The 27,480-nt window shown below is 40.0% G+C and overlaps 1 protein-coding gene, 2 non-coding genes and 1 pseudogene across 3 annotated transcripts in view; 3 read left to right on the forward strand and 1 right to left on the reverse strand.

The window, feature by feature from the left end:
* The first annotated feature begins 11,002 nt into the window (after positions 1-11,002).
* LOC146990964 (leucine-rich repeat-containing protein 3 pseudogene) lies at positions 11,003-11,800 on the forward strand (annotated as a pseudogene).
* Positions 11,801-16,930: 5,130 nt separating this feature from the next.
* Positions 16,931-17,003, forward strand: trnar-ucg (transfer RNA arginine (anticodon UCG)). The gene has a single exon. It is a non-coding gene; the product is annotated as a tRNA-Arg (tRNA).
* A 4,035-nt stretch (positions 17,004-21,038) lies between these two features.
* On the forward strand, positions 21,039-21,110 carry trnam-cau (transfer RNA methionine (anticodon CAU)). The gene has a single exon. It is a non-coding gene; the product is annotated as a tRNA-Met (tRNA).
* Positions 21,111-26,349: 5,239 nt separating this feature from the next.
* Positions 26,350-27,480, reverse strand: part of atp7b (ATPase copper transporting beta) — a 39,655-nt gene continuing 38,524 nt past the window's right edge. Inside the window, exons 20-21 of the mRNA XM_085802232.1 lie at positions 27,366-27,468; positions 26,350-26,734 (exon numbers count right to left, since the gene is read on the reverse strand). Coding sequence (XP_085658358.1) covers positions 26,473-26,734; positions 27,366-27,468 — 365 coding nt within the window. The 3' untranslated portion in view covers positions 26,350-26,472. The remainder of the gene's footprint in view (positions 26,735-27,365; positions 27,469-27,480) is intronic.

Genomic DNA, 27,480 nt, shown 5'->3' on the forward strand with positions numbered 1-27,480 from the left:
TTGAGAGGGAGGTGTGGGAGGGATATTTGATTCGTTGTTGCAGCCATCCCACGCGTATTCTACTCATGAGGATGCTCTAAGTTACGATCGATCGGACAGCTTCAAGTCATCTCGTTTCCAAGCTTCAGCTGAGCTCGATCCAGCGCTGACGCATACAAACAGCTGTTGAATGTTATTGTTGAATCACATTATCTACTGCGGCGACGTTCTGCGTGTTTCTTCATACATATACCACTGCATTTCTTTTACTTCCAGTAGCCTACGCCGAGCTAAAGGACAAAGTTTGACATTTGGAGAATCTGCTCGTTTGCTTTGCCGCCAAGTCTTCGACTAGACATCGGAAAGCTAGCTTAGCTTACACACTGAGAAATGTTGGGTTATTTCTGTAACCCAATTTCTGAGTTATTGGTTTTGAGTAAAATTTTTGGGTTATTTTTCCAGAGTGTAACCCATTTTCAGGGTTATAGGCTATGAATTTAACCCAATTCCTGGGTTGTTCAAGTAATTGGGTTATTTTTCAGTGAAACAGTTGAATATTCAACCCAAAAGTTGGGTCAAAAAGAATAAAATAACCCAAAAAAGGGGTTCGTCCTTATCTGAACCAGCAGTTGGGTTAAAATTGGGTTATTTTTTAACCCAACTGTTTTTAGTGTGTAGCATAAAGACTGGACACAGGTCAAGCAAACATGCGCATTTGCCGTAATGTCAATTTTTTCCTTGGAGTTCGGCTCTTTTAAGCGCTTTGATGACATAAATGTGACGATGTAAATGGACCAAATGCTGTATCACTATACTGAAGGATGCATAGTCGGTGATTATTCTGCAATAATTCTTACATTTCGATGTGAACTCAAGTAGTAGTGCTAACATTGACATTATGGATTTGTGTTTATTTTTATTCTCAGTTGTCATAGCTTGTACTTCAGTGGGAATGTTTGTCAAATGAAGAAGCTGAAATTCTGTATTTTTGGCAAACTTGCTTTTTAGAGCAGTTAGCTGATACCTAAGAGGGCATTCTTTCCGAATTACCCACACACTGTTACAGTGAAGAACATCCTCAAGGGTATTATGGCTTTTATACAACAGTTATCAGTGCATGTGTACCATTCAAATGTTTGCTTAAAACATGGATAATCGAGAATTGCTAATGGTTATTAGCACGTGCATTTGGCAAATTATTGTTGTGTCATTTTGGATCTGATTGCTAAGTGGGAATTTTGAGTTGTAATGATGGCAGTGTGATTTCAATAACATCAATATTCATGTGTTACTCAGTGTTTGAAAACTGTATTTACATTTGTGTATATGCCTGAGTATACTACGACTTTGAAACAAACTGCAACTAATGCAATAATAGGGTGCAATGTGCAATTATTTATTCAGTTATTTAGTTCTTAGCATAGAAAACAGGAGAGCTGTGTAGCTTGGTGAAAAATGCTTTTTTGAAATTTGACCACTTTCCATGTGGCAGCAACAGCAGGAAAAAAAAGAATGACTAGACATTTTATTTTGTTTTTGGGTTGTTTTTTTTTTTCAGCTTTGGTTTGTGTGTATTGCAGTTTGGGGAAAAAAAGTGATAGAACTTTGTAACTATTTTCGATTGATTTATTTGCTATGTGCAGATCTATATTAGTTGTGAGTAATAACATAGGTTTTAATTTCAAAGTGTTGGTAAGTATAAAAACAAATAAACTTTCATTTTTGCTTTCTGTGACTCGTTCTTCTCTCGTTTCTCTTTGCTGCTTCACATTGTTTCGACACCATCCACGTGCACGCATCAAAGCCTGATGAGCCATCAGTTGACGAGGGCCCACATCCAGCAAAAATCCCCCCTGGGGGGTATGATGATGGGTAATGAATACAGCTAATTATTGTATGGCAAAGTGATTATGGTAATTAGATGATAAGATTTGAATGGGAGTCTCATCTGTTCTTCTTCAAAGATTACCGTGCGATTTAAGTGGATTTAAAATTAAAATCAGATTGAAGAAGGCAATTAAATATTACAAATGATACAATCAAACAGCGGTTGCATGCTTGTTGTTTAGAGTGGAGGCTTTAAAATAAAGGGTGGAGTTTAACAGCATAATTGCATAACTGCATTTATTGTATGTAAAGTGTCTTTGAGCTTTTGGAAAAGCGCTTATAAATAAAATTTATTATTATTATTATAATGAGGAATAACTAAAATGATTGCCATTAACTTTAATTTATTTCTAATTTGGCCTAATTGGAGAAGCACCGAAGAAAATCAAAGGTTCCCGTTTATCAGCTAGTATTTCACCAGATAACTCGACTCGTCCTCTTATGAAGGTCCGCTGGGATAAAATATTGTCAAACTTTCAAGATGTACTTTCAGTTTCGAATATTCCTGGATTGAATCCCTGACTTTTATTCTTCTCCATAAACCACCCATTACTTTAGCACTTAAATCTAACATAAAGTGAATTTCCCTGTCAAACAGCCAGCCCCACAAAATAACATATGGAGCTGTTATCTTCTGTCTGTTGTCTCTAAAATCAGCTCTCCTCTGTAGTGAAAGGCACATCTTGATACCAACTGACCGGCCAGAGTGGATGTTGAACATCCAGACAGCGTTTTATTCAGAGCTCTCGACATTTTGCATTATCACTTTATGCAGTTATGTAGGAATTTTACTTGGATTACGGCGAAGAAAAACAGATAAATCCACGAGGCCACTTTCACTTTCTTTATCTCTGCTAATACCACTTCAACCGAGCAGCTGTGGGTAGGTGAAAAGTTCATAATACAGTAAACAACGCAGGATTTCTGGATAAGCCGAACCACAGGAGATATTTAGTAAGGGGGGAATAAGTTGGTCCGTGTGTGGATTAGAACTCGGGCTGAGAAGATCCTCAAGGACAGAAGAGTGGTCTCATTTCATGGTGCCGGGCGGAGCGGCGGCACCGTGTGTGATGGCCTACACTGCAAAAACTCTTACCAAGAATATTTGTCTTATTTCTAGTCAAAACAAATCTCATTCTACTTAAAATAAGACTCATCACATTTAAAAAGCAGCTTGTTTTTAGACACTTTTTACTTCTTTCAAGCATATTTTCAAATCTGATAGTGGAGCAAGTTTTTCTTTCTTATTACAAGCACAAAAAACTTACTTTCACTGGCAGATATTTCTACTTATTTCAAGTGAGAATTTGTTTGAAAAAAGTGAAAATGATCTAAAAACAAGTTAATTTTTTAGGTAATGAGTCTCATTTTAAGTGGAAAGAGATTAGTTTTGACAAGAAATGAGACATTTTGACAAGAAATAAGACAAATATTCTTGGAAAGATTTTGAGTTTTTGCAGTGTAGGGTGCGAGTGCAGGGCCGTGAGGTTTCATGCTGGCGGGACGGGGAGCCCTGCAGTTTTTGAGGCGAAACAGAGAGGAGTTCAGGGACTCGGAGGTGGATCGGGAAACTTTTCGGTGAGAGCCAAGAAGCTGTCTGAGATGTTAATAGGTAGGCAGGTGTAATTATTGGCCGAGGTCCAGCGCAGAGCTTTGCAGGCAGCCGACAGTGAGGAAGCAGCTCCTGCCACTCAACCAGGACGAGTGTTTGCATATAGGCAGGGCCGTTGCTAGGAATTCTGGGCTAGAATACTAAAGTGGGCCCCTCCCCCTAACTTTTCCAGTTTTTTTTTCTTAGACTACGTATGTATTATCATTTATCATTTAGCCTACTTTGTTTTGATGCTAATGCAGCATTACACTGCAAAAACTCAAGTATCTTACCAAGAATATTTGTCTTATTTCTGGTCAAAATGTCATTTCTAGTCAAAACAAATATCATTATACTTAAAATAAGACACATCATATTAAAAGCAGCTTGTTTTTAGACACTTTTTACTCCTTTCAAGCAGATTTTCACTTGGAATAAGTAGAAAAAATCTGATAGTGGAACAAGTTTTCCTTCCTTATTACAAGCACAAAAAACTTACTTTCACTGGGAGATTTTTCTACTTATTTCAAGTGAAAATTAGTTTGAAACAAGTGAAAATGATCTAAAAACAAGTTAATTTTTTAGGTCTTATTTTAAGTGGGAAGAGATTAGTTTTGACTAGAAATTAGACATTTGGACAAGAAATAAGACAAATATTCTTGGAAAGATGTTGAGTTTTTACAGCGTACTATGAGTATTAGTCAGGGTCTTATGCAGAATAATTCAGTCATACATAGATTAGACTACTGGGGTTTTTTATGGGCCCCACTGGGCGCTGGGCCCCTAGAATTATCATCACCTTTCTCCCCTATACAACGGCCCTGCATATAGGCAAATCAAAAATAAAGCACGTCTGCACTACAACGTGGAGCAAAGCAAAAGTATCAGTTTTCTCATTAAATCCTCTGCGCTCCAGAAGCAGAGACTTCTGCTGAATCATTTAATGATAATACAAAAGTTTTATGTTTATGCTGCTTTTAATTATTTCCACCAAGTCATGGATTTCCTGTCCGTTCCCACAATAACAAACACAAAGCGTCGGCTGCTGTTGTTGATAAGAAGAAGTCGGTCAAGGTGCGAATCAGAGATGCAGCCACTTCAGAAAGCTTTTCGCTGGAAAACAAATCACAACAACAACGCAGTGTGGAGAAGTAGAACGGGTCTGAGGAAGAGAAGAGGATATGACACAGTCAGCCAGTGGCCAATCAAGTGGCAAAAATCATTCTTCACCCACAGAAGCACTTTCCCCTCAGGTCTCCACAGTTGACAGGACAGCTCAGACTCAAAGGTCAAGCTTTTTTTGTTTTCTTTTTTCAAAAATTAGTTCAGCTGTGACAGTTTTTATATTTCTTTTGTTTTTTTTCCCAGTTTCATTTCCTTTATTTGTCCGTGCAGGGGAGATAAGAATCTTTGCCAGATGTTCAATGAAGAAATCCCGTTTGTTTCTGTTCTTAGAGCTCACCCAGGCTGCTCCGAGGCCTGACCTTTAACTAGAAGGACATCGGTGAATCTAAAGAGGCCTGTGTGCTCTGTGCATCCGACTCTTCTCTCCTCTGTCGGTTTCCCTTCAATAACGGTTCGATAAGGGGTTTTGTCTGGCTGGACATGAGGCATGGAGGCATGGAGGCATGCTCTGCCCCTGTGCCGGCTTGGCGTGACAGTTGGAGCGGGTCCATGTTATCACTCAGCGCTGCTGTAACCTGCTTACCGACAACCTTCCCTATAATGCAGAAGGACTGATGTCACAGCAGGCGGGCAATGAGACGACGTGCAAATCTGAAAAAGTTGCCGCGAGTCTCCGGGGTCCTGCCTGCGGGGGATGCTGGACTTCTTCTGTTTTTCCAATCTGATTCTGGGACGCGGGGGTCTCGGCGCCGACTGTGTGTCCTCGCTCGTTAGAGGCAATCGCAGAGCAGAGAGGGAGCGAAATCCAATGTCAGATAGGCTCTGCAGCGGGAAAGCATCATCAAATGTAGTGAGCGTGGCTTCGGAGAGGTCAATATATACTGTGGGGCAGCACTTTGCGGCTGCACAATGTCATCTGCAGCAAAGCAAAGCAAAGCCGGGTCCAGGAGGCACAGAGGGACTAGGACCGTGTTGAAATAGTGGTGGATTATTAATCATCTCATATGACAAATATGTCTCGTGAGTGTGTGTTATAGGGCTAAATCACTCAGTCTGTATAACGATAAGCCGGCAAAGCCTCCTCCTGAACTGGCTCGGCTCCATATCATTGTGATCCTGGGGAGGGATTTATCCGAGATGGGCTGCCAAGAGTCGGACACGATGAGTAAGGATGTTAAACAAACGGCTTGGCAGGTTTCAGAGTGGAGAATGTGAAGTATATCTATCACCCTGGAGCACAGGAAGAAAAAAACAAACTGTCATTTCTGTGCGAGTGTTGTGATTTTGGATACTGTCACCATAAAGCAAAACTCCATGCGGGCGAAAATCGCTTGACTAGTCAATAAAATCAATGAATCTGCCTTTCAGCGAAATTGACAGGGATGAACTCTGCACACGGCGGCGGCCATTTAATCACACAGAGGCTTTGGAGGGGGGAAAAGGAAAAGTGCTGGCTGCGTTCAGGTGGTCCCTGCACCTCGCAGTGACACAGCTGGGTGCAACTTCAAACCTCCTTTGTCACCGTGAAGCAGTGGCAGCCACCATACTGAAGTCCTCCATCAGGGGCAGGACAATTGTAATCAATGTTTATGAGGAACGACAGCGCGCGACACAAAGGGCAAACAATCAGTCACAGGCAGTACTGTATGAGCAGGACGAGGCGGCTGCAGGTCGACTAAAATGAGGTTCAGGGACATTCAGGCGGCCCGAGAGGGGTTCGGGTCGGTCCCCGAGGAAGACACCGTGTGACTCCGTAATTCAATTTGGATGTAGGACGGCCTTCTGATCGATTATATGACTCAGGAGATTCAGTTTTCTACCTGTGCAAAGGTGGATGAAAGAAACAGGCAGAGGTGACGTCCCTAAATGGAAATAAAAGTGTCAGATGTCATTCGGAGCAAGTGAGCATGAAATTTAATTTAAATTTGATACACCAGTGCTGATGGTGACGGAGCATAATGCAGGATAAAGCTGCAACAGATATGCATTTTCAGCCCAATTGAACATTTTTGTCGATAAATAGATAGATAGATAGATAGATAGATAGATAGATAGATAGATAGATAGATAGATAGATAGATAGATAGATAGATAGATAGATAGATAGATAGATAGATAGATAGATAGATAGATAGATAGATAGATAGATAGATGTGCATGCACTTGAACAAAATTATGCATATACATTTTGGCTTTATGCTAAGCTATAGCTAACTAGGTGCAGCTTTAATTTTTCTTTTTTTTAGATAGATTGATAGATAGATAGATAGATAGATAGATAGATAGATAGATAGATAGATAGATAGATAGATAGATAGATAGATAGATAGATAGATAGATAGATAGATAGATAGATAGATAGATAGATAGATGTGCATGCACTTGAACAAAGTTATGCATATACATTTTGGCTTTATGCTAAGCTATAGCTAACTAGGTGCAGCTTTCTTTCTTTTTTTTCAATTTAGCACAGACTAGATAGATAGATAGATAGATAGATAGATAGATAGATAGATAGATAGATAGATAGATAGATAGATAGATAGATAGATAGATAGATAGATAGATAGATAGATAGATGTGCATGCACTTGAACAAAGTTATGCACATACATTTTGGCTTTATGCTAAGCTATAGCTAACTAGGTGCAGCTTTAATTTTTCTTTTTTAGATAGATAGATAGATAGATAGATAGATAGATAGATAGATAGATAGATAGATAGATAGATAGATAGATAGATAGATAGATAGATAGATAGATAGATAGATAGATAGATAGATAGATAGATAGATAGATAGATGTGCATGCACTTGAACAAAGTTATGCACATACATTTTGGCTTTATGCTAAGCTATAGCTAACTAGGTGCAGCTTTAATTTTTCTTTTCTTTTTTTTTAGATAGATAGATAGATAGATAGATAGATAGATAGATAGATAGATAGATAGATAGATAGATAGATAGATAGATAGATAGATAGATAGATAGATAGATAGATAGATAGATAGATGTGCATGCACTTGAACAAAGTTATGCACATACATTTTGGCTTTATGCTAAGCTATAGCTAACTAGGTGCAGCTTTAATTTTTCTTTTTTAGATAGATAGATAGATAGATAGATAGATAGATAGATAGATAGATAGATAGATAGATAGATAGATAGATAGATAGATAGATAGATAGATAGATAGATAGATAGATGTGCATGCACTTGAACAAAGTTATGCACATACATTTTGGCTTTATGCTAAGCTATAGCTAACTAGGTGCAGCTTTAATTTTTCTTTTCTTTTTTTTTAGATAGATAGATAGATAGATAGATAGATAGATAGATAGATAGATAGATAGATAGATAGATAGATAGATAGATAGATAGATAGATAGATAGATAGATAGATAGATAGATGTGCATGCACTTGAACAAAGTTATGCACATACATTTTGGCTTTATGCTAAGCTATAGCTAACTAGGTGCAGCTTTAATTTTTCTTTTTTAGATAGATAGATAGATAGATAGATAGATAGATAGATAGATAGATAGATAGATAGATAGATAGATAGATAGATAGATAGATAGATAGATAGATAGATAGATAGATGTGCATGCACTTGAACAAAGTTATGCACATACATTTTGGCTTTATGCTAAGCTATAGCTAACTAGGTGCAGCTTTAATTTTTCTTTTCTTTTTTTTAGATAGATAGATAGATAGATAGATAGATAGATAGATAGATAGATAGATAGATAGATAGATAGATAGATAGATAGATAGATAGATAGATAGATAGATAGATAGATAGATAGATAGATGTGCATGCACTTGAACAAAGTTATGCATATACATTTTGGCTTTATGCTAAGCTATAGCTAACTAGGTGCAGCTTTAATTTTTCTTTTTTTTAGATAGATAGATAGATAGATAGATAGATAGATAGATAGATAGATAGATAGATAGATAGATAGATAGATAGATAGATAGATAGATAGATAGATAGATAGATAGATAGATAGATAGATAGATAGATAGATAGATAGATAGATAGATAGAACAAGCCGATACTTAAAATCATGACATGTTCATGATCCTTACGGCCAGTGGGAATGGTACTTTTGGTGGGTAAAAAGTATTTTTCTACAGAAAGGTTGCCTATTATTTTAACTAACCTAATTAATTCAGTGTAATTGATTGAATATTAATGGGTACAATGTCATTATAGCGTAGGTGGGAGAAATAATTAATAGCTAAATCGATTGGCTGCCCTGACAGACTGACTGACTGACGTGAGGACAGAAAGTTTGATGCTCTGATGCTGAGGGGAGGAGGGAGGGGGGGCTGTGCTCTCTGGGGCTCAGTACTTTCCACTCTCTCGGTGACTCGCAGGTCTGGCACCGGGACCTTGCGCACACATCCACACGCGCGCCCGTACGCACACGCACGCGCACCGCACCGTGCTGCAAAGCAAAGCGAAGCAAAGCGAAGCCGCACCGACGGGAGGAGGTTTTGCAAACTGGCAGGAAAGTGTTGAACCTCGGCACCTGCAGCTGCTGCGCGTTTCTTCTGCAAAGGATGGAGCGGTGTTGTTGTGTTGTTCCTGGATGTCAGCGCTGACAAATGGAGCTGCCCCCCCTCCGGACCTCCACCCCCTCCCCTGGAGACTGCACGGTCATCTGAGCCGGACGGGGTGACGCTATCAGGTCGGTGCCGACTTAGATAACAATCTAAAGTCACTCTTTATTATTATTATCCGCGTTGAGTTGGAGTTGAGCCGCTGCTGCTGCTTCATGTTATAGACGTGGATCAGATTCATCATCCAGCTGTTCAACATCACGCAAGTTGATTTTTATATCTGGTGGCCTTGATTTACACAAACAAATATTATCCTAAGATATTTTCATACATGTAAATACTGTTCGGGGAACTTTATCTTATTTTAAGTTGCAGCTATTTATTTCACAGTCTATTAGACTGCTGTTTACTGCCGGTGTTAATCTAGGGTTTTGTCCAACCAGCTGTGCAAAACGCATAAATGTTCAATTTATTATCACATATCACAGACAAATCTGCAAATATTCATATTTAGATTCATATTATTAAGAATTGATTCTTCATAATATTTGGTTGCAGCTGTAATTGTTTCATCTCCCTTATTCAGGGTTCCTACACATTTGAAATTTCCAAATTCCATACTTTTTCCCAGACCCTAATTTCCAGACTTCTCGTTAAAATATTCATATTATTTGTGATATTTGCGTAAATAGATGTGCATAATATAAAAAAAAAGCATGCAATTTATCATTTGTTTTCATTATTCTGAATGTGTATGCCATTATGCAACCAAATTTCCTGGAGATTGTAGCTCCATACTTTCCATACTTGCATAGGAACCCTGCTTATTCCCTAACATCCTGTTTTCTCTATACATCCCTGTATTATTCTTACAAAATGACTGGGTCTTAATGTTCCTGCACATCTCATTTGTCTGAGACATTTAGTTTATCAATATTAATATCATCATCCTCGGGCTCATGGATAAATCAGAAACTTGTTTGACATTCATCATCCTGATCAGAAAGCTGCTTATCAATTTGTTCTCAGTGTTATCTGTAACACATCATGTCCTGTAGTCATTTTAAACAGGCACTGTGCCCTTCACATACATCACTGTTATAATCCTATATAGACTACAAACTAGATTTTTCTTTTTTTATTGTTGTTTTATCACAAATCAGTGTTTTCAAAGTTCATCTGCTGCATTTTGATGAACCCACACCTGCTTTCTCATTTTCTCACAGGAATAGAAGACGCACGCTAAAGAAACATGCTATTATTATGATAATGTTGAACTTTACTAGCTTCCCCTCCGAGGAGGAAGGAGTCTGAGGAGAGGAAACGGTGAAGAAATGGAACTGAATAGACTCTTGTTACAGGACGGGAGCAGAAATTTAACAACCTCAAATTCATCCAAAGCATCAGGAAGTATAGGAGAGTTGTCAAATTCACATCATATCAGGATTTCAGCAGCAGAGAACCAATCTGAGGCAGCAGAATACTGATTTTTTTGGCTTTTTTTTCTCCTTTTATATATCTCACCTTTCCTCTTCTTCCATCTTTTTTTATTTATTTTATATCTCACAGGTTCCAAGTAGAGGTTTCCTCCAACTCTGGATACATGATCATGATGACTGGGCTCAAACTTTTTCTTTTTCTCTCCCCTCAACTGTGCTGCACTTTGATCGCTCGTGCAGGTGCAGGTGCATGCTGGGTATGTGACTGTCTGGAGTTTTGACATCTGATGAGCTTTGGACTGGACTTCCTGGATTGTTTGTCTCTCATGTCCCGTGGTGGATATTAATATTAAGGACCGGCGTTGTTTGAATGAATGCGGCGGGGCTGATCTGATCTGAAACGCCCGGCCAATGGGGGCGTCTCGGCGGCGGCGTGCGTCTTCGTCATCGCTACATCCTGCAGCTTCCTGTGGAACGCTGTGGCTTCTGTCCGTGGTGGTGAGCACTACTACGACGACGTACGCCTGCCCCAAGACCTGCCACTGCTCGGAGCGGAGCGGCACGGTGGTGCAGTGCACGTCGCGCAACCTGGAGTACGTCCCGTCCAACCTGCCCCGGGACACCGTCGTCCTCTTGCTCTCGTCCAACCGCATCCGACACATCGACGGGGAGGCGTTCGCCGAGCTGCACCGCCTCAGGGAGCTGGACTTGTCCCACAACGCCATAGAGAGCGTGGAGGTCGGGGCCTTCCGGGGGGTCTCGGACGGCCTGCGGGTCTTGGATCTGTCCAACAACCACCTGAGCGGTCTACCGAGGGACACGTTCGGGAAGCTGCACGCCCGCGTCCGCCTCTCCCACAACCCGTGGCACTGCGAGTGCCAGCTGCAGGAGGTGCTGCGGGAGCTGCGGCTCGACCCCGAGACGGTCAACGAGGTCAGCTGCAGCACGGCGGTGCGCGAGGAGTACGTGGGCCAGCCGGTGATCCAGGTGCTGGACTCGGGGATCAACTTCTGCACCTTCCACCACAAGACGACGGACGTGGCCATGTTCGTGGCCATGTTCTGCTGGTTCTCCATGGTGACGGCCTACATCATCTACTACATCAAACACAACCAGGAGGACGCCCGGCGCCACATGGAGTACCTCAAGTCGCTGCCCAGCACGTCGCACATCAGCAAGGACTACGACACGGCCAGCAGCGTCTTCTAGTCCGTCCCACATCAGCAAGGACTACGACACGGCCAGCAGCGTCTTCTAGTCCGCTTTGAGAAAGGATGCAGCCACAACTAGAGATGTCACGATTATAGATTTTCTTGGTACGATTATTGTCAGAGAAATAATAATCACGGTGTTACGATTACCACGATTATTATGCATCGATACGTTTCACAACACTATGAATGTGTAAAATCAAATAAAGTCAAAATATAAAATTATATTTTGACTTTATTTGAATTTACACATTACTAATCTCTAGGACCAGTTATTAATCCCCAGGGGGAAGTGTTTGAAATATTTATGTCATTAATTGTCCTCTAGACCAAATGTTTACGTTTATTTTAAAGCAGAAGTAAGCGATCCGGTCGTTTTCGCTAATGCTGCGTTCCAGGCAGGCTTTTGAAATCGTAAATTACAGCTTCAAGTCACAACTTACGACTTTGTAGCGTTCCAGACAACCCACTCGTGTTTCTCCGACCTGTTTTACCTGTGAAAGTCACTATAACGGCCACTCGTAACTTCTGACCCGTGAACTCGTACCAGATCAAACTGATACAACTTCACAGGACGGAAAAACACGAGTCTACGAGTTTCCTTGAACGCACCATAACAGTCCTCGTCCCTACGTCACCACATTCAGGCGCATCCCTTGGCTGCACACACAGAGAGGACTGCCCCTTTATGCCGTTCTCTCTCCTCATTGGATAAAAACTGTAGGATACAAGGAAAGTTTTCTCCTGGGCTCAGAGCAGAGCAGAGTGACTGACAGACCCGTGTTTCAGACCAAACACTCTATAGAAGTGAAGATATAACTATTTAAGACTTATATTAACACAAATATATCACTTACTTCTGCTTTAATCATTTTTTTCACAATACAAATAACAAGCTAACATTTAAATTCCTACTAATTCAGTGTTACTTTAGATAAATAGACCAGTATCTGAGCATTTACCTTTACTTTGGCGCCACATCTGCAGATATGGTTCCAATATAATCTTTTTCAGAAAGTGACGGTATTTAGGAATCTTTACGATCAATTAATTGTGGTGTTTAATACCAGGATTAATTGTGAGAACAAGTAATCGTGACATCCCTAGCCACAACCAATACAGATGAACGTGCACGGATGAATACAGATGACAAGTGCACCAATGTTTACAGCGCATAAGGAACCGAGAGGTGTCAAGAGATAAAACTTTAATCTGTGATATACTGCAGGCTGCACAAGGACTTTAAAAAAGAGGAGGTTTAAAAAAAAAAAATCTCATTATTATCAAGTACACTGCAAAAACTCAAAATCTTACCAAGAATATTTGACTTATTTCTTGTCTAAATGTCTCATTTGTCGTCAAAACAATCTAATCCTACTTAAAATGAGACTCATCACATTAAAAAGCAGCTTGTTTTTAGACACTTTTTACTTATTTCTAGCCTATTTTCACTTGAAATAATCTGACAGTGGAGCAAGTTTTTCATTCTTATTACAAGCACAAAAAAACATGTTTTCACTGGCAGATTTTTCTACTTATTTCAATTGAAAATTAGTTTGAAACAAGTGAAAATGATCTAAAAACAAGTTAATTTTTAGGTGATGAGTCTTATTTTAAGTGGAAAGAGATTAGTTTTGACTAGAAATGAGACATTTTGACAAGAAATAAGACAAATATTCTTGGAAAGATGTTGAGTTTTTGCAGTGTACCAAGAGTTTCCTAAAAGCTCCAGGAAGCTCCAGGAAGAGAAGAGTTAATATTTAGACGTTTGAGCATATTGATTTGTTTCCCTTCCCTGTAAACAAAAGGGGGGGAGATCATTACTTTCCACTCAGTTCTTATGTATAATGCATAAAAAGCATCTCTAAGGTAAACTTTACCTAAAACTGTTTTGCATATCATTTTGTGGTTTAGAGAATTCCCCGCGAGGCGACCCTCGCGTCAATCAGAGTCCAGTGAAATGAGGTAAATGGAAAATAATCCTCGCAGCTTCAGAGGAGATTGTGACCGAAGTTTTTGGATTGCTAAAGTTTTATGATGTATTTTACAGAAGTAAATCCCGGCCGACGACTACGGGGAGGAGTAGCAGAGAAAGGAAGAAGTAGAAGTGACATTTAGATGTATTGTCTGTTCAATTCCCTGTCGAGCTGAGTGTCTGTTTCCATCTTAATATAAAAAGTTTGTATATTCAATCATTCATGAAGAATCTAGGCCGGTATGTGTGGTTCCTGCTGCTCCGACATCTCATGTTTAAATTTCATGTTTGAACATCTGTCACCTCACTTCCTGTTGTGTAAAAAAAATGTCATAACTTTGTCACTTTGTGGGGTAAAAAAAAACGATCGCCTTGGATATTAAAGAAATACTGTTGAGATTTCAGCTCTCTCTTACAAATAAGATCGGACATCTGTGTCACGTCAAACAACTTAATAAGAAAAATGATTTGTGCACTCACTCAATCTGAATTTCATCTCTGTTGGACGTCGATCAGCTTTAGTAGACGGCTTCCTCATTCCCTGACTGTCTTTCTGGACACCTGAAATGAATATGGGTAAATTTCACCATCAGGTTTCCACCCAAATTTGACCTGAATAAACATCTGAATTACAACCTATGGATAAATGCTACAAATGTTGATGGGAAATAGGAAACAAACTCCGTCTTGTATCGTTGGATTCGCACTCGTGAACAGGGCCGCTGCTAGGAATTCTGGGCCCCCTTAAAGAATACTAAAGTGGGCCCCTCCCCCTGACTTTTCCAGTTTTTTTTTCTTAGACTACGTATGTATTATCATTTATTATTTAGCCTACTTTGTTTTGATGCTAATGCAGCATTACACTGCAAAAACTCAAGTATCTTACCAAGAATATTTGTCTTATTTCTGGTCAAAATGTCATTTCTAGTCAAAACAAATCTCATTCTACTTAAAATAAGACTCATCATATTAAAAGTAGCTTGTTTTTAGACACTTTTTACTTCTTTCAAGCAGATTTTCACTTGGAATAAGTCAAAAAAATCTGATAGTGGAGCAAGTTTTTCTTATTACAAGCATAAAAAACTTACTTTCACTGGCAGATTTTTCTATTTATTGTGAATTTAAGTGAAAATGATCTAAAAACAAGTTAATTTTTAGGTAATGAGTCTTATTTTAAGTGGAAAGAGATTAGTTTTGACTAGAAATGAGACATTTGGACAAGAAATAAGACAAAAATTCTTGGAAAGATGTTGAGTTTTTACAGTGTACTATGAGTATTAGTCAGGGTCTTATGCAGAATAATTCAGTCATACAAAGATTAGACTACTGGGGTTTTTTATGGGCCCCACTGGGCGCTGGGCCCCTAGAGTTATCATCACCTTTCTCCCCTATACAACGGCCCTGCTTGTGAAACAGGTGTATCTCTTTTAGTTACCGCTGTCACAACTGCAGCTTGATGCCAGCTCGAGTCAATTTCCCAGCGTCTGTGTTTACACTGAGTGCCAGCCCTTTCATAGATCTGTGAGCGTCTTATTCTGATGTTCAATAAGTCTAATACAGACGTCAAAAAGCTCTTTCTCTCCCACAAGCGTCGGTGAAGTAATGGCTCGGCCTGAAACCTTTCAGACCTTTCTCCTGGAGCAGCTGCAACATATCCTTCACAATACAGTACCACCCTGATATGTATTGCTACAGATTACTATGAGAAATACTCACATCTCCGAATATGGAAGCCATACATCTTCAGCTGCAAAGATCTGGATGAGGCAGAATATTAATATGTGTCCCACGACCCAAAAATAGTTTCATCCTGCCGACAGTTCAAACCCATAAATCTAATTATCCTTTAGAGGGCTTTGCACTGCAAAAACTCAAAATCTTTCCAAGAATATTTGTCTTATTTCTTGTCAAAATGTCTCATTCTACTTAAAATCAGACTCATCACATAAAAAGCAGTTTGTTTCTAGACACTTTTTACTTCTTTCAAGCAGATTTTCACTAGAAATAATGTGATAATGGGGCAAGTTTTTCTTTCTTATTACAATCACAAAAAACTTGCTTTCACTGGCAGATTTTTCTACTTATTTCAAGTGAAAATTTGTTTAAAACAAGTGAAAATGATCTAAAAACAAGTTAATTTTTAGGTGATGAGTCTTATTTTAAGTGGAAAGAGATTAGTTTTGACTAGAAATGAGACATTTTGACAAGAAATAAGACAAATATTCTTGGAAAGATTTGGGGTTTTTGCAGTGTGTAGAAGACTCGTTTAATATGTATATTATATTTATAATGATATGAATGACTTGATTCTTCTGTTTATGCTCTCTCAATGCCTCATTGAGCACTTAATATGTTTTGCACGGTGACTAATGCTGACCTTGCAGTGTCTAAAACCGCGACCCGTGCTGCCTGTCACGCGGTCGCAACATTAATTATACTCCACGTTACTTTGCCCTACAGCCTGTGGTGTATATCTTAATGAAGTGGATATTATTAATTAGCCAGATAGAGTCGAGGTCAATGTGTCGCAGAGTGGCACTATACTGGAAATATCCTCAGAATATAGACACAAAAATGATACGCATTCATACAAGAAATGTACCCGTTGGTGCAGTGCAGTACAAAACGAACTGTGCCACCCTGTTTTTCTCTTGCTGCAAAGTGAAAATGAATTGTACTCTGCACTATAACTCTTAGGATAGTTGGCACACGTGCTGTTTTATTAATGGGCGCATTTTTCTGTATTTTTATTTACTGGAATCCATCACTGTGTCGTTGATTTATGATGTGCGTTTGCCAGCTTCAAAGAGGTAGGATAAAACCCCCCTTTATGGAGATTTACCATTTCTTGTACAGATTATGTATCTGAAGGCCACCGTGCGCCTTAACAACTCACCAGCGACCTTCAGTAAAATAGGAAACGTCACGAGGTGAATGTGTATGCATCGTGGTTTTAGTTTTGCTCTTATCACCGTCCGCAGACAGTCTGGTTTGGTTTTGCTCTCTCGAGGTAAGTTAATGCTTGAATGTCTAATGAAAAGTATTAACGAGGGACCTGCACAGACCAGTGGGCTACATCAAAACCTCTGCTGTGTGCTGTAATCAATAAATTAAGAGAATGCAAAGGAGGACCCAGGAGAGAGCAAATCCTGTGACCACGTGGCCTAATGGACAAGGCGTCTGACTTCGGATCAGAAGATTGAGGGTTCGAGTCCCTTCGTGGTTGGATGTTTAAATTGTACTTTACGGGAAATTAAAAGGAGGTTATGTGAGGGCATGGAAAGAGATTTGCTCAGTGTTTTCAGCCCTGCTTCCAGTCAAAAATGAATAAATAAAATCCCCTAACACAAACACTGACAAAGTACAGTACTCACCATCTGTCAGAGCTGATGTATTGCGTGTGGCACCTTTATGGATCATTGTTCAAGGGTCGAGCAGCTGCAGGAGAGACGTAATAAGAGGAATGTTACGTAACACTGAGGTGCCTTTAAAGCTGTGACCTCTCTCTCTGTTTCCTAACGTCTCTCTCTTGCTTCAGTTCATGGCTGACTTATTTGTTTTTCATCCCAAGAGCCCCACTCTGCAAAGACAAATTTGTGTAATACAGTAAAGTGACAGGGCGGCTACTTTTAGTCTCAAACTGAAATGCATTGCTGAATAGATCAACCAAGTACAGTCATAGAGGCAGTTGCTTGCAGATGAAGCACAGCCAGAGTTGTTCCCCTAGTCCACTAATTATCAACAACAAATGCATTTTGTTTTTAAAATATGCAAATTGTCCAGTTAATATGTCCAAACATGATGCTACAAAGATTCAATTTAACATAGCTAGAAAGCTAATTGTTAACCTGAAAGAAGTGATGCCAATTTGGACAGGTTTTGCATCAAAATAGTAACTTAAAACACAACTTTAATGTTACAGGTAAAAAGAAAAAAAAGAGCATTGTGTGCTAGTTTTATAAAAGCAAGGAAAGGTAAGGAAATATAGGTTTTAGCTATTATTTATGAGTGATGTTACAATGCTACCTATGTTAGCAAACAAAATAGCAAGAAAAGAAGCTTTTTTTAAGTGCAAACATATCTATTATTGCATTTTTATTTTATTTTAGGAGCCATTTATGTAAAGTATTTAGTTAACTTCCGTACAGAGATTCACGAATCGTCTTCGTTACCATGGATACACACTGAGCTCGCAGCTGTAAAAGGTTCATAAAATAAAGTTTCAGCCTTATTTAACGATGAAACCACGAAACGACTTAAGAGTTTAGTAAATTAATCGGTCATATCATAATATTTGACAGTCTAAAAGAGCCACACAATGAAATAACTTTATAATACCTGTTCAAGTTAGCAAACGGCTAACCGGAAGTTAGCCTCCAAACCAGCAGCTTGTAGAGAAAACAACACAGACAGAAAGCCGTGTGGCGGTGGCGCCCCCAGCGGCTGTGGCCCCAAACAACTAATACATCCATGGGTTAAAGGGATAGTAGCATTTTTTTAAAGTGGGATTGTATGATCTACAAATAGCCCCTAAGTAATTTAATTGCAGTAGAAGACTCTCTGTACTCCTCCCGTTAGCAACGCCAGCCCATAATAGCCCTGCCCAGAGATTCACAACATACATTGTTGTGAATGGACCCAAAGAAACGGCCTATTTTCACGGCCTAAAAGAGGTTTTACCTGAAAAAAAATACACAGTTCCATTGTTCACTATAATAAAATTTTTTCCAGCCCTTCAAAGTGCAGGAAAAACACAGTTTTTATTTGGACCTAACCAACTGCTGATCGGCGGGCGCTAACCCTGGGCGGAGGGATACGTGAGTTGGTTAGGTCCAAATAAAAACTGTGTTTTTCCTGCACTTTGAAGGGCTGGAAAAAATTATATTATAGCGAACAATGGAACTGTGTATTTTTTTTCAGGTAAAACCTCTTTTATGCCGCGAAAATAGGCCGTTTCTTTGGGTCTGTTCACAACACTGTATGTTGTAAATCTCTGGGCAGGGCTATTATGGGCTGGCGTTGCTAACGGGAGGAGTGCAGAGAGTCTTCTACTGCAATTAAAGTACTTAGGGGCTATTTGTAGATCAACCCCACTTAAAAAAAATGCTACTATCCCCAGGGTTCAAACTTAACTTTTTTGCTCACTGGTCAACTGGCTAGTGAGCTTTAAAAATCTACTGGCCAGAAAGATTTTTTACTGGCCAAAAATTATGTATAGCTGTTTTGTATATTTTTCATTGTGTTGAACTGTTATAATACACTCATAAGCATTTTTAACACATATCATAGCTATTAGCATATTTTTGTGTGGAATAAAGGAGTCAAGTTTGTCTTTTTTTTCCCTAAAAGGTTTATTTTAGGGATGCACATGGTCGTTTCTAAGGCTTATTGAGTGAAGTTGGAGTGAACAGCTCTGAACTTGTAACCATTAACCTATAACAAGAACTTGACCGAATAATACTATCAGTTATTTATATATTTTTTTATTAGCTCCTTATTATGTCGTCAACTCATGGGGGCGTGTCGACACGTGCAAACTTCCACTGCCTTCAGTCATATTTAGTAGCTAAAAGTTTCACAGGAGGACTGACACTGTGCACCATGAAGGAAGATCAGACAATAAATGTAGCCTACACGGACATAGATGTGCATCACCTGTAAGAACGGCGCTGCAATAAAAAAAAAAAAAAGACGTGGCAGCTCTCCTGCAGCTCCACAGAGGAGCTGTCAGAGGAGCTCTGCTGCTCCTCTCTCTTCAGTCTGGTGTTTGGCTGCACTTTCAATAAGAACATGTCCATATGAGCGCGATCAGCTGAGACAGAGCACAGTGGATGTGGCATTGATCAGATATCGCAGCGCACATGTGTATTTAACGCCAAAAAAAAAAGAAAATCGGAGTGATCTTTTTTTGCCGTTAAATACATGGATGTATTATAATTGATCCATGTTAAATACACACATGCGCCGCGAGCGTTGTAATCGGTCACAAATCATTGCTATACGGCATGTTGTGAGCTTGAAGGTCTGCATGACACCGGCTCACAACCCAAGCGTCACAGCCGGGTCGGGAGGGACAGTAACAACAACCAAGTAGTTGGATTTTTTTTCACTCGCCAGAGTGGCCAGTCAGCCGGCTTCCTTTACTCGCCAAAGCATCAAAGTTAGTCGCCACTGGCGACTGGCGACCGCTAATTTTGAACCCTGACTATCCCTTTAAACTTATTATTACTGTAGTAATAAACCTAATGGAGTCTCTTCTGGCCTGCTGTGTTGTCGCTGCAGCTCCGCTCCTGCACACCTGATTCAATTAAGTCCACATGAATGTGTTCCCCTTAATTGGATCACCTAGCAACCACTTTCATATTCAGAGCAGGTTCATGCACAAGCACATTTTCTCCCTCAAGGTACTGAAACGCATTTCTTTGTCTTACTTTTTCTTTTCCTTAGCCTATTTCCTTTTTCTTTTATTTGTTTTTGTTTAATGCCTTTTTCTTTTCTCAAAACTTTTGCCTTTCAAGCCTTTGACATTCTTGGCACACGTACACATCCACACATCCATTGTCGTGGAAATTGTTTCGGAAGATGGACAATGGGGTGAGAAGATGTGAGATGACACTGGAGAAACAAACAAGACCCGGCGATGAATACAAATCCCTATTGTTAGGATGTTCATGAAGCACATAATGGTTCACGGTGAGCATCTGCTCTCTGAAATTGCACAGCGTAACTATGCACGCTAATGAGGCGGGCATCATATTTCGTCTCCAATCCATTCAGGGTGAATTCTCCGAGCCTGTTTCATTTCAGAATTGTAATTTTAATAAGGCCATAGAAGCATAGAGGAGGCACAAACAAATAAAAGTACTCAATACACTGTGACAAAAGGTTAAGAGCCTCCTGCTCAGGGGGGGTCTTTCGATTTGGGATGCAGGCTTGAATGAAGATGCAGGAGTTGGGTTTAGGGGGGAGGGAAATACTTCACTCTTATTGAGTTGCACAGGAGTTGGTGGATGAACAACACGCAGGGCGAAGGCCGATCAGAATTCTTGAAGATATGAATCATTTGAAATGTGTTTTTCTGTGCGTGTGAGAGAAACTGGTTAAGCTGAGTCAGATAAAGAAGGAGGGAAAAAAGAATCATGATTCAAGAAGCATTTTCAAATATGTAGCTTTTAAATGTAGGCATGCATGACAAGACGGAGAGGTATGCTATGTGGATGCCTCTGGAGATGTAGATGTAAGTGTCAGCTTTCAGATTCCCAGCAGAGTGGCGCAGCGGAAGCGTGCTGGGCCCATAACCCAGAGGTCGATGGATCGAAACCATCCTCTGCTACTGAAGTCCATTACATATTGATTTAGCAGTTTAAAATGTCATAGAACAAAACCTGTGGAGTCACCAAACCTTTCATTAGCTTAAAGGGATAGTAGCATTTTTTTTTAAAGTGGGGTTGTATGATCTACAAATAGCCCCTAAGTACTTTAATTGCAGTAGAAGACTCTCTGCACTCCTCCCGTTAGCAACGCCAGCCCATAATAGCCCTGCCCAGAGATTTACAACACACATTGTTGTGAACAGACCCAAAGAAACGGCCTATTTTCGTGGCCTAAAAGAGGTTTTACCTGAAAAAAAAAACACAGATCCATTGTTCGCTATAATACAATTTTTTCCAGCCCCTCAAAGTGCAGGAAAAACACAGTTTTTATTTGGACCAAACCAACTGCTGATTGGTGGGCGCTAACCCTGGGCGGAGGGATACGTGAGTTGGTTAGGTCCAAATAAAAACTGTGTTTTTCCTGCACTTTCAAGGGCTGGAAAAAATTATATTATAGCGAACAATGGAACTGTGTTTTTTTTTTCAGGTAAAACCTCTTTTAGGCCGTGAAAATAGGCCGTTTCTTTGGGTCCATTCACAACACTGTATGTTGTAAATCTCTGGGCAGGGCTATTATGGGCTGGTGTTGCTAACGGGAGGAGTGCAGAGAGTCTTCTACTGCAATTAAAGTTCTTAGGGGCTATTTGTAGATCATACAACCCCACTTTAAATAAAAATGCTACTATCCCTTTAATGTAAACATAAGAGTCTTGCAATAATTTCGAACTTTACTTTTTAGACTTGTTCCTTTGACAGAATGTGCATGAATGAGCAGCTGAGAGTTCACTAAACTTGTTAAATTCAGTTTTTAAGAAAAAAAAAGGACAACTTAATTACAGATATTCTGTATTTTGAAGTCCTGTTCCAGGAGGATTTAGAGCTGCAGAAGCAGATCTGAGACCAGTCAGCGCCCGCAGCAGCAGCCCATTATAACCAGTGGCTGGGGAGGTCATTTATCAGACTCAAGAGCACATAACAAAGAACCGGTTCACATCAATACAAGGGGAAGTTACATAAAAACAACTACAATATATCACAGATATGTGTACCTTTGCAGGGGAGGAATGTTTGACCCCTCCGGGCTGCCGTTAAGCACACTTGATCTCCTCCTCCTTTGCTTCTCTTCTTTGCAGAATGGCAGAAAAATCTTCACTTTGGGGTTTGCGAGCTCCAAAACTGTGGAAAGGTTTTTATAAAGCTGACATTACTTACATTATAATGATGCTCTGTATTTACCTTTAGGAAAATATAGAGCATCATTATGGCAAAGTGTGGGATTTGCTTGTTCACACTGGAAAAAACCCTCTGGAGGTCGTCAAAGTCAAGGCCACGGACCGCAGATTCTTTTTCTTGCTCCCTCTCCGAGATGTAAAATGAATAAATAAATGAGGCTGACACCTTCTCCGGAGACCTCGGCGTTGTTCTGAGGCCGCCGGACTGTTTCAGCTGCAGCTCAGCCTTAAACTTGGCATGATTACAGCTGCAAAGCTGAGCAAGCAAAGGACTCCCCAGCATCCTGTGCATCCAATGCTGTAAAATACACTGTGACGTGCACTTAGAGGCCTGACTTTAAACATGTTTGCATGGTGATAAAGAAGATACTAAAAGAGGGGATGCAATCAATTATCTACACATATGAGATGAATTGTACAAAACAAGTTGTGGACTTAGTATTAAAAAAATACAAAAAACTAAAAAAAGGTTTGGAAGCATTATTCGATACTTTCTCCCCTTCAATAACACTGATTGGTGTTGTATTTGATATTGTTTGAAAGCCTGATCAATCACCTTTACAACAAGGTACAGCTTGTAAGGATTGTGCATTTGTGGAATGAGCAACACAGTTTAAAGTGTGCACACTAAAAACAGTTGGGTTAAGAAATAACCCAATTATAACCCAACTGCTGGTTCAAATAAGGACAAACCCCTTTTTTGGGTTATTTTAACCCAACAGGTTGGGTTATTCTTTTTGACCCAACTTTTGGGTTGAATATTCAACCCAAGAGTTGGGTTATGCTAACTACAACATTGAGTTATTTTTACACCCTGGGTTACTCACTGAAAAATAACCCAATTACTTGAACAACCCAGGAATTGGGTTAAATTCATAGCCTATAACCCTGAAAATGTGTTACACTCTGGAAAAATAACCCCAAAATTTAACCCAACACCAATAACTCAGAAATTGGGTTACAGAGATAACCCAACATTTTTTAGTGTGTGTGTAGCACCTAGAACAGAGCGTATCCACAAGTTTCCGAACGTGATTTATGGTCAAAACCGGTAGCTGTTTTTTTGCATTTCCGGTGGAATTGTACGTTTGCGTTTCCATGGTTTTCAGTCGTTGTCATAGTTGCGGTAAACACATGGATCTATTACGAAGGCTTTTAACACGGATGTCAATTTGTGTGATATGATATCCATTGTTAAAAGCTGGTGTGATGATCCATGCGTTTTACAGATTTTCATTGGGAAAAAAAAAAAAAATCCATGCATTTACTGCGACTACCAAAACCATGGAAACGGGGGGGGGGGGGGCATTTCTGATCTGGCATGATCAGAAAGGTCCCAACCGGGATTCAATTAAATTCATTAAACACATAAACGTGTGTGTGTGTGTGTGTGTGTGTTCATTTAGTTTTAAGCAGTGTATGTGATTTGATGTTTGCGCTTGGAGTTTTTTTGAGGGGGCCAAAAACAAAATCTTGTTTGGGCCCGCCAAAATCCTAGGGTCGGCCCTGGATGGAGTGGCTTGTTGTGAGTCCAAACCTGTGAAATCAGCGTGTGGCTGCGCATGAATCTCCCACAATGCTCCCTGACAAATGAATTAAGTGTAAAAATGACCTCTAGGTGTTGTTTTAGTTTTTTCTTATTACTGTGGGAGAGTGCAATCATCTAATCCACCGAGTGAATACCAACAGGAGAATATTGCAGATGATTGTGATACAACACAATTGGTATTATTCAACTTTTTTAGTTCATTTATAATGTTTTATTTCTGCCAATAAATGAATAAAGTCCTCTTTTAAATCCTATTTAGGGTGAATAAGCAGCAGAGAACAAAAACCGTGTTCCTTATATTAACATCAGAATCATAGCAAAAATAATTTATTACACTTTTTGACATTTCTTATTGATAACATCTTTGCTTTCCCTGCCTCTGTGTTACATCCTACCGCTCCATTATGACTCATATTTATATCTCCAACATCCATATGTCTGTTCGCTTGTGATTAAGCTCGACAAAAATGTGAAACTGATTCTTTCTGGTTAAGTATAGAGTCCGTGGATGAGATCATTTGATTAATCTCCGCCATTTATTACCAGCGGCGGCAGGGCCGAGGATGGAGGTCCAGACAGTCTGTTCCTCATCTCTATATTTAACAGAGGAACTTGTGAGGTTATGGTGAAGAATAAGTGTCTAAAAAACGGCAATAGAAAAAGTATTTTTTCTTATCGAAGTGACAAAATGAGAAAAAATGTTGTAGAAAATGTGGATTTTTCTTGAAACCTGAGAACAGACTTGGACTTGTGTGTATTGTCAGGGCCGTTGCTAGGAATTCTGGGCCCCCTTAAAGAATACTAAAGTGGGCCCCTCCCCCTAACTTTTCCTTTTTTTTTTTTTCTTAGACTACGTATGTATTATCGTTTTTTATTTAGCCTTCTTTGTTTTGATGCTAATGCAGCATTACACTGCAAAAACTCAAGTATCTTAGCAAGAATATTTGTCTTATTTCTAGTCAAAATGTAATTTCTACTCAAAACAAATCTCATTATACTTAAAATAAGACACATCATGTTAAAAGTAGCTTGTTTTTAGACACTTTTTACTTCTTTCAAGCAGATTTTCACTTGGAATAAGTAGAAAAAATCTGATAGTGGAGCAAGTTTTTCTTATTACAAGCACAAAAAACTTACTTTCACTGGCAGATTTTTCTATTTATTGTGAATTTAAGTGAAAATGATCTAAAAACAAGTTAATTTTTAGGTAATGAGTCTTATTTTAAGTGGAAAGAGATTAGTTTTGACTAGAAATGAGACATTTGGACAAGAAATGAGACAAATATTCTTGGAAAGATGTTGAGTTTTTACAGTGTACTATGAGTATTAGTCAGGGTCTTACGCAGAATAAATCAGTCATACAAAGATTAGACTACTGGGGTTTTTTATGGGCCCCACTGGGCGCTGGGCCCCTAGAGTTATCATCACCTTTCTCCCCTATACAACGGCCCTGTGTATTGTTAAAGTGCAGCAGTTGCTTTGGGTTGTGTGACAAGCAAGCGAAGCTATTCTCTATATCAGTGTTCATTATTCATGTGTGGCACAAGATACACAAAAAATGGGTGCGAGCAGCTTGAATCAGCCTCGTCTATTTACATAAATACATAGAAATACACACATTAAAGGACAATTCCAGGCAAATTCAACTCGGGGGTGTATTTTCCTAACATTTTAGGTCTAAAAGAAGGAATCTGAAGATTTTCAGTTTAATCGCTCCTGTTTTGCGGTAGTTGTGTCTGTCCCTGCATCGCCACGGCAGCAATGAATGGGAGCGGATGCAAGTTCCACTGTTTAGGCTGTTTCCATCCCTCAAAGCCGCAATTTTTTTCCACAGACAGCATCAGATGGCTACTCAAACATGCACCGGGAAGTTTGTTTACTTCAAGCAAGCCGACATGTTTGTAAAACTAGATCTAATTCTCGCGTGAGACCCAAGTTGCCGTGCTCAGTCGGTGTGTTCAGGTGCAGTGGGAAAAGCTCCCGTTTGTGTCAAAAACACAGGAATATCAACTCTTGACTTGCTACAAGTAAAAAAAACTTCTCGGCGCATGTTTGAGTAGCCACCTGAAGCTGTCTGTGGAAAAAAATGTACACTTGAAGCAAGTCAAGAGTTGATATTCCTGTATTTATGACACAAACGGGAGCTCCCACTGCACCTGAACACACCAGCACTGCAACTTGAGACTTTGAATTAGATCTAGTTTTACAAACAAGTCGGCTTGCTTGAAGTAAATAAACTTCTCGGTGCATGTTTGAGTCTCCATCTGACGCTGTCTGTGGCTTTGAGGGATGGAAACGGCCTAAGCAGCAGAACTTCAATCCACTCCCATTCATCGCTGTCGTGGCGACGCGGGGACAGACACAACTACCGCAAAACAGGAGCAATTAAACAGAAAATCTTCAGATTCCTTCTTTTAGACCTAAAATGTTAGGAACATACACCCCCGAGTTGAATTGTCCTTTAAGAGCTCGGGTGAATACGTAAACATGGGAACCACCGGGCTTCGTCTCAGTCCTTCTTCCCTTTATCCCTTTTTCCTCCTACACAGTCTGGTGATCCAGCAGGGAGCGGCGGTCCTGCTGGTCCTGGACGCTGGTAGTGGATTGTCCCTGGCTGGAGAGGCCGGGTGGGGCCGCGCTACTGCCGCTGTTATGACTCAGCGATTCCCGGGGCCGGGCGGGGAGAGCGGGGCTCCGCCGGCGGCCGTCCACACCCAGATGAGTGCTGATCTGAGACGAGCGGAGGCTCTTCATCTGGCCCCGCGCCCGCACCTCGTACAGCTCCACCGAGGTTTTCTTAAACCTGGGAGGAAACAGAGTTGTTACGTTCACATCCAAATCCGAGGGAGCAAAAAAAAAAGGTGGAAGCTGGATCCAATGTTCCCTCTAATTTTCAAAACTCCTGAGCAGAAATTCAACTCCCCTATGACCTGCTTGAGTGACTGTGAGCGACAGCTTAAGCGTACACACAGTACGTCCACATGCTGGTGCTATGGCCTCACCTCTCCAACTCCAAATATCAATACTATTGGCTATTACTATAATGATTAATAACAGATTATTTTGACAACATTACCTAGGCTACTCCAGTTACAGTTAATGAGAACAAAATACAGTATTGTTTTGGCAAAATAGATTTTGCATTTATTGCCATATGAACAATATGAAAAAAATAACTAACATCAAGTTGGTGTCATCAACTCTTGGCACAGAAGCATCTTGATATGAACAGTAATAATAATTCTCAAGCAAAAACTTAAATAGTTGCACTACAGACCATGGTTAAGGTCAGACATTTCACAATTCAAAGTGCACATTAGGGAGAAATAAACAGTAAACTAGTCGGGGATATGTGAGTGTGCAACTTTTTTTGTCTTCTGGGCAAAGAGGTGGAGCAGTAAAACACCTGAGAGGGAACATTGAACATGACTCACAGTCTCAGCAGTAATGAAGACAGGACCACGGAGACGGACGAGGCCGCCATGGCAGCCGAGCCCATCCAGGGCTGAAGCACCAGGCCAACGGGCATGAACACACCTGCACACAGGG

This window comes from Trachurus japonicus, chromosome 2 (assembly GCF_045865225.1).
Source record: "Trachurus japonicus isolate A0001 chromosome 2, Traja_1.0".
Lineage (NCBI taxonomy): Eukaryota > Metazoa > Chordata > Actinopteri > Carangiformes > Carangidae > Trachurus > Trachurus japonicus.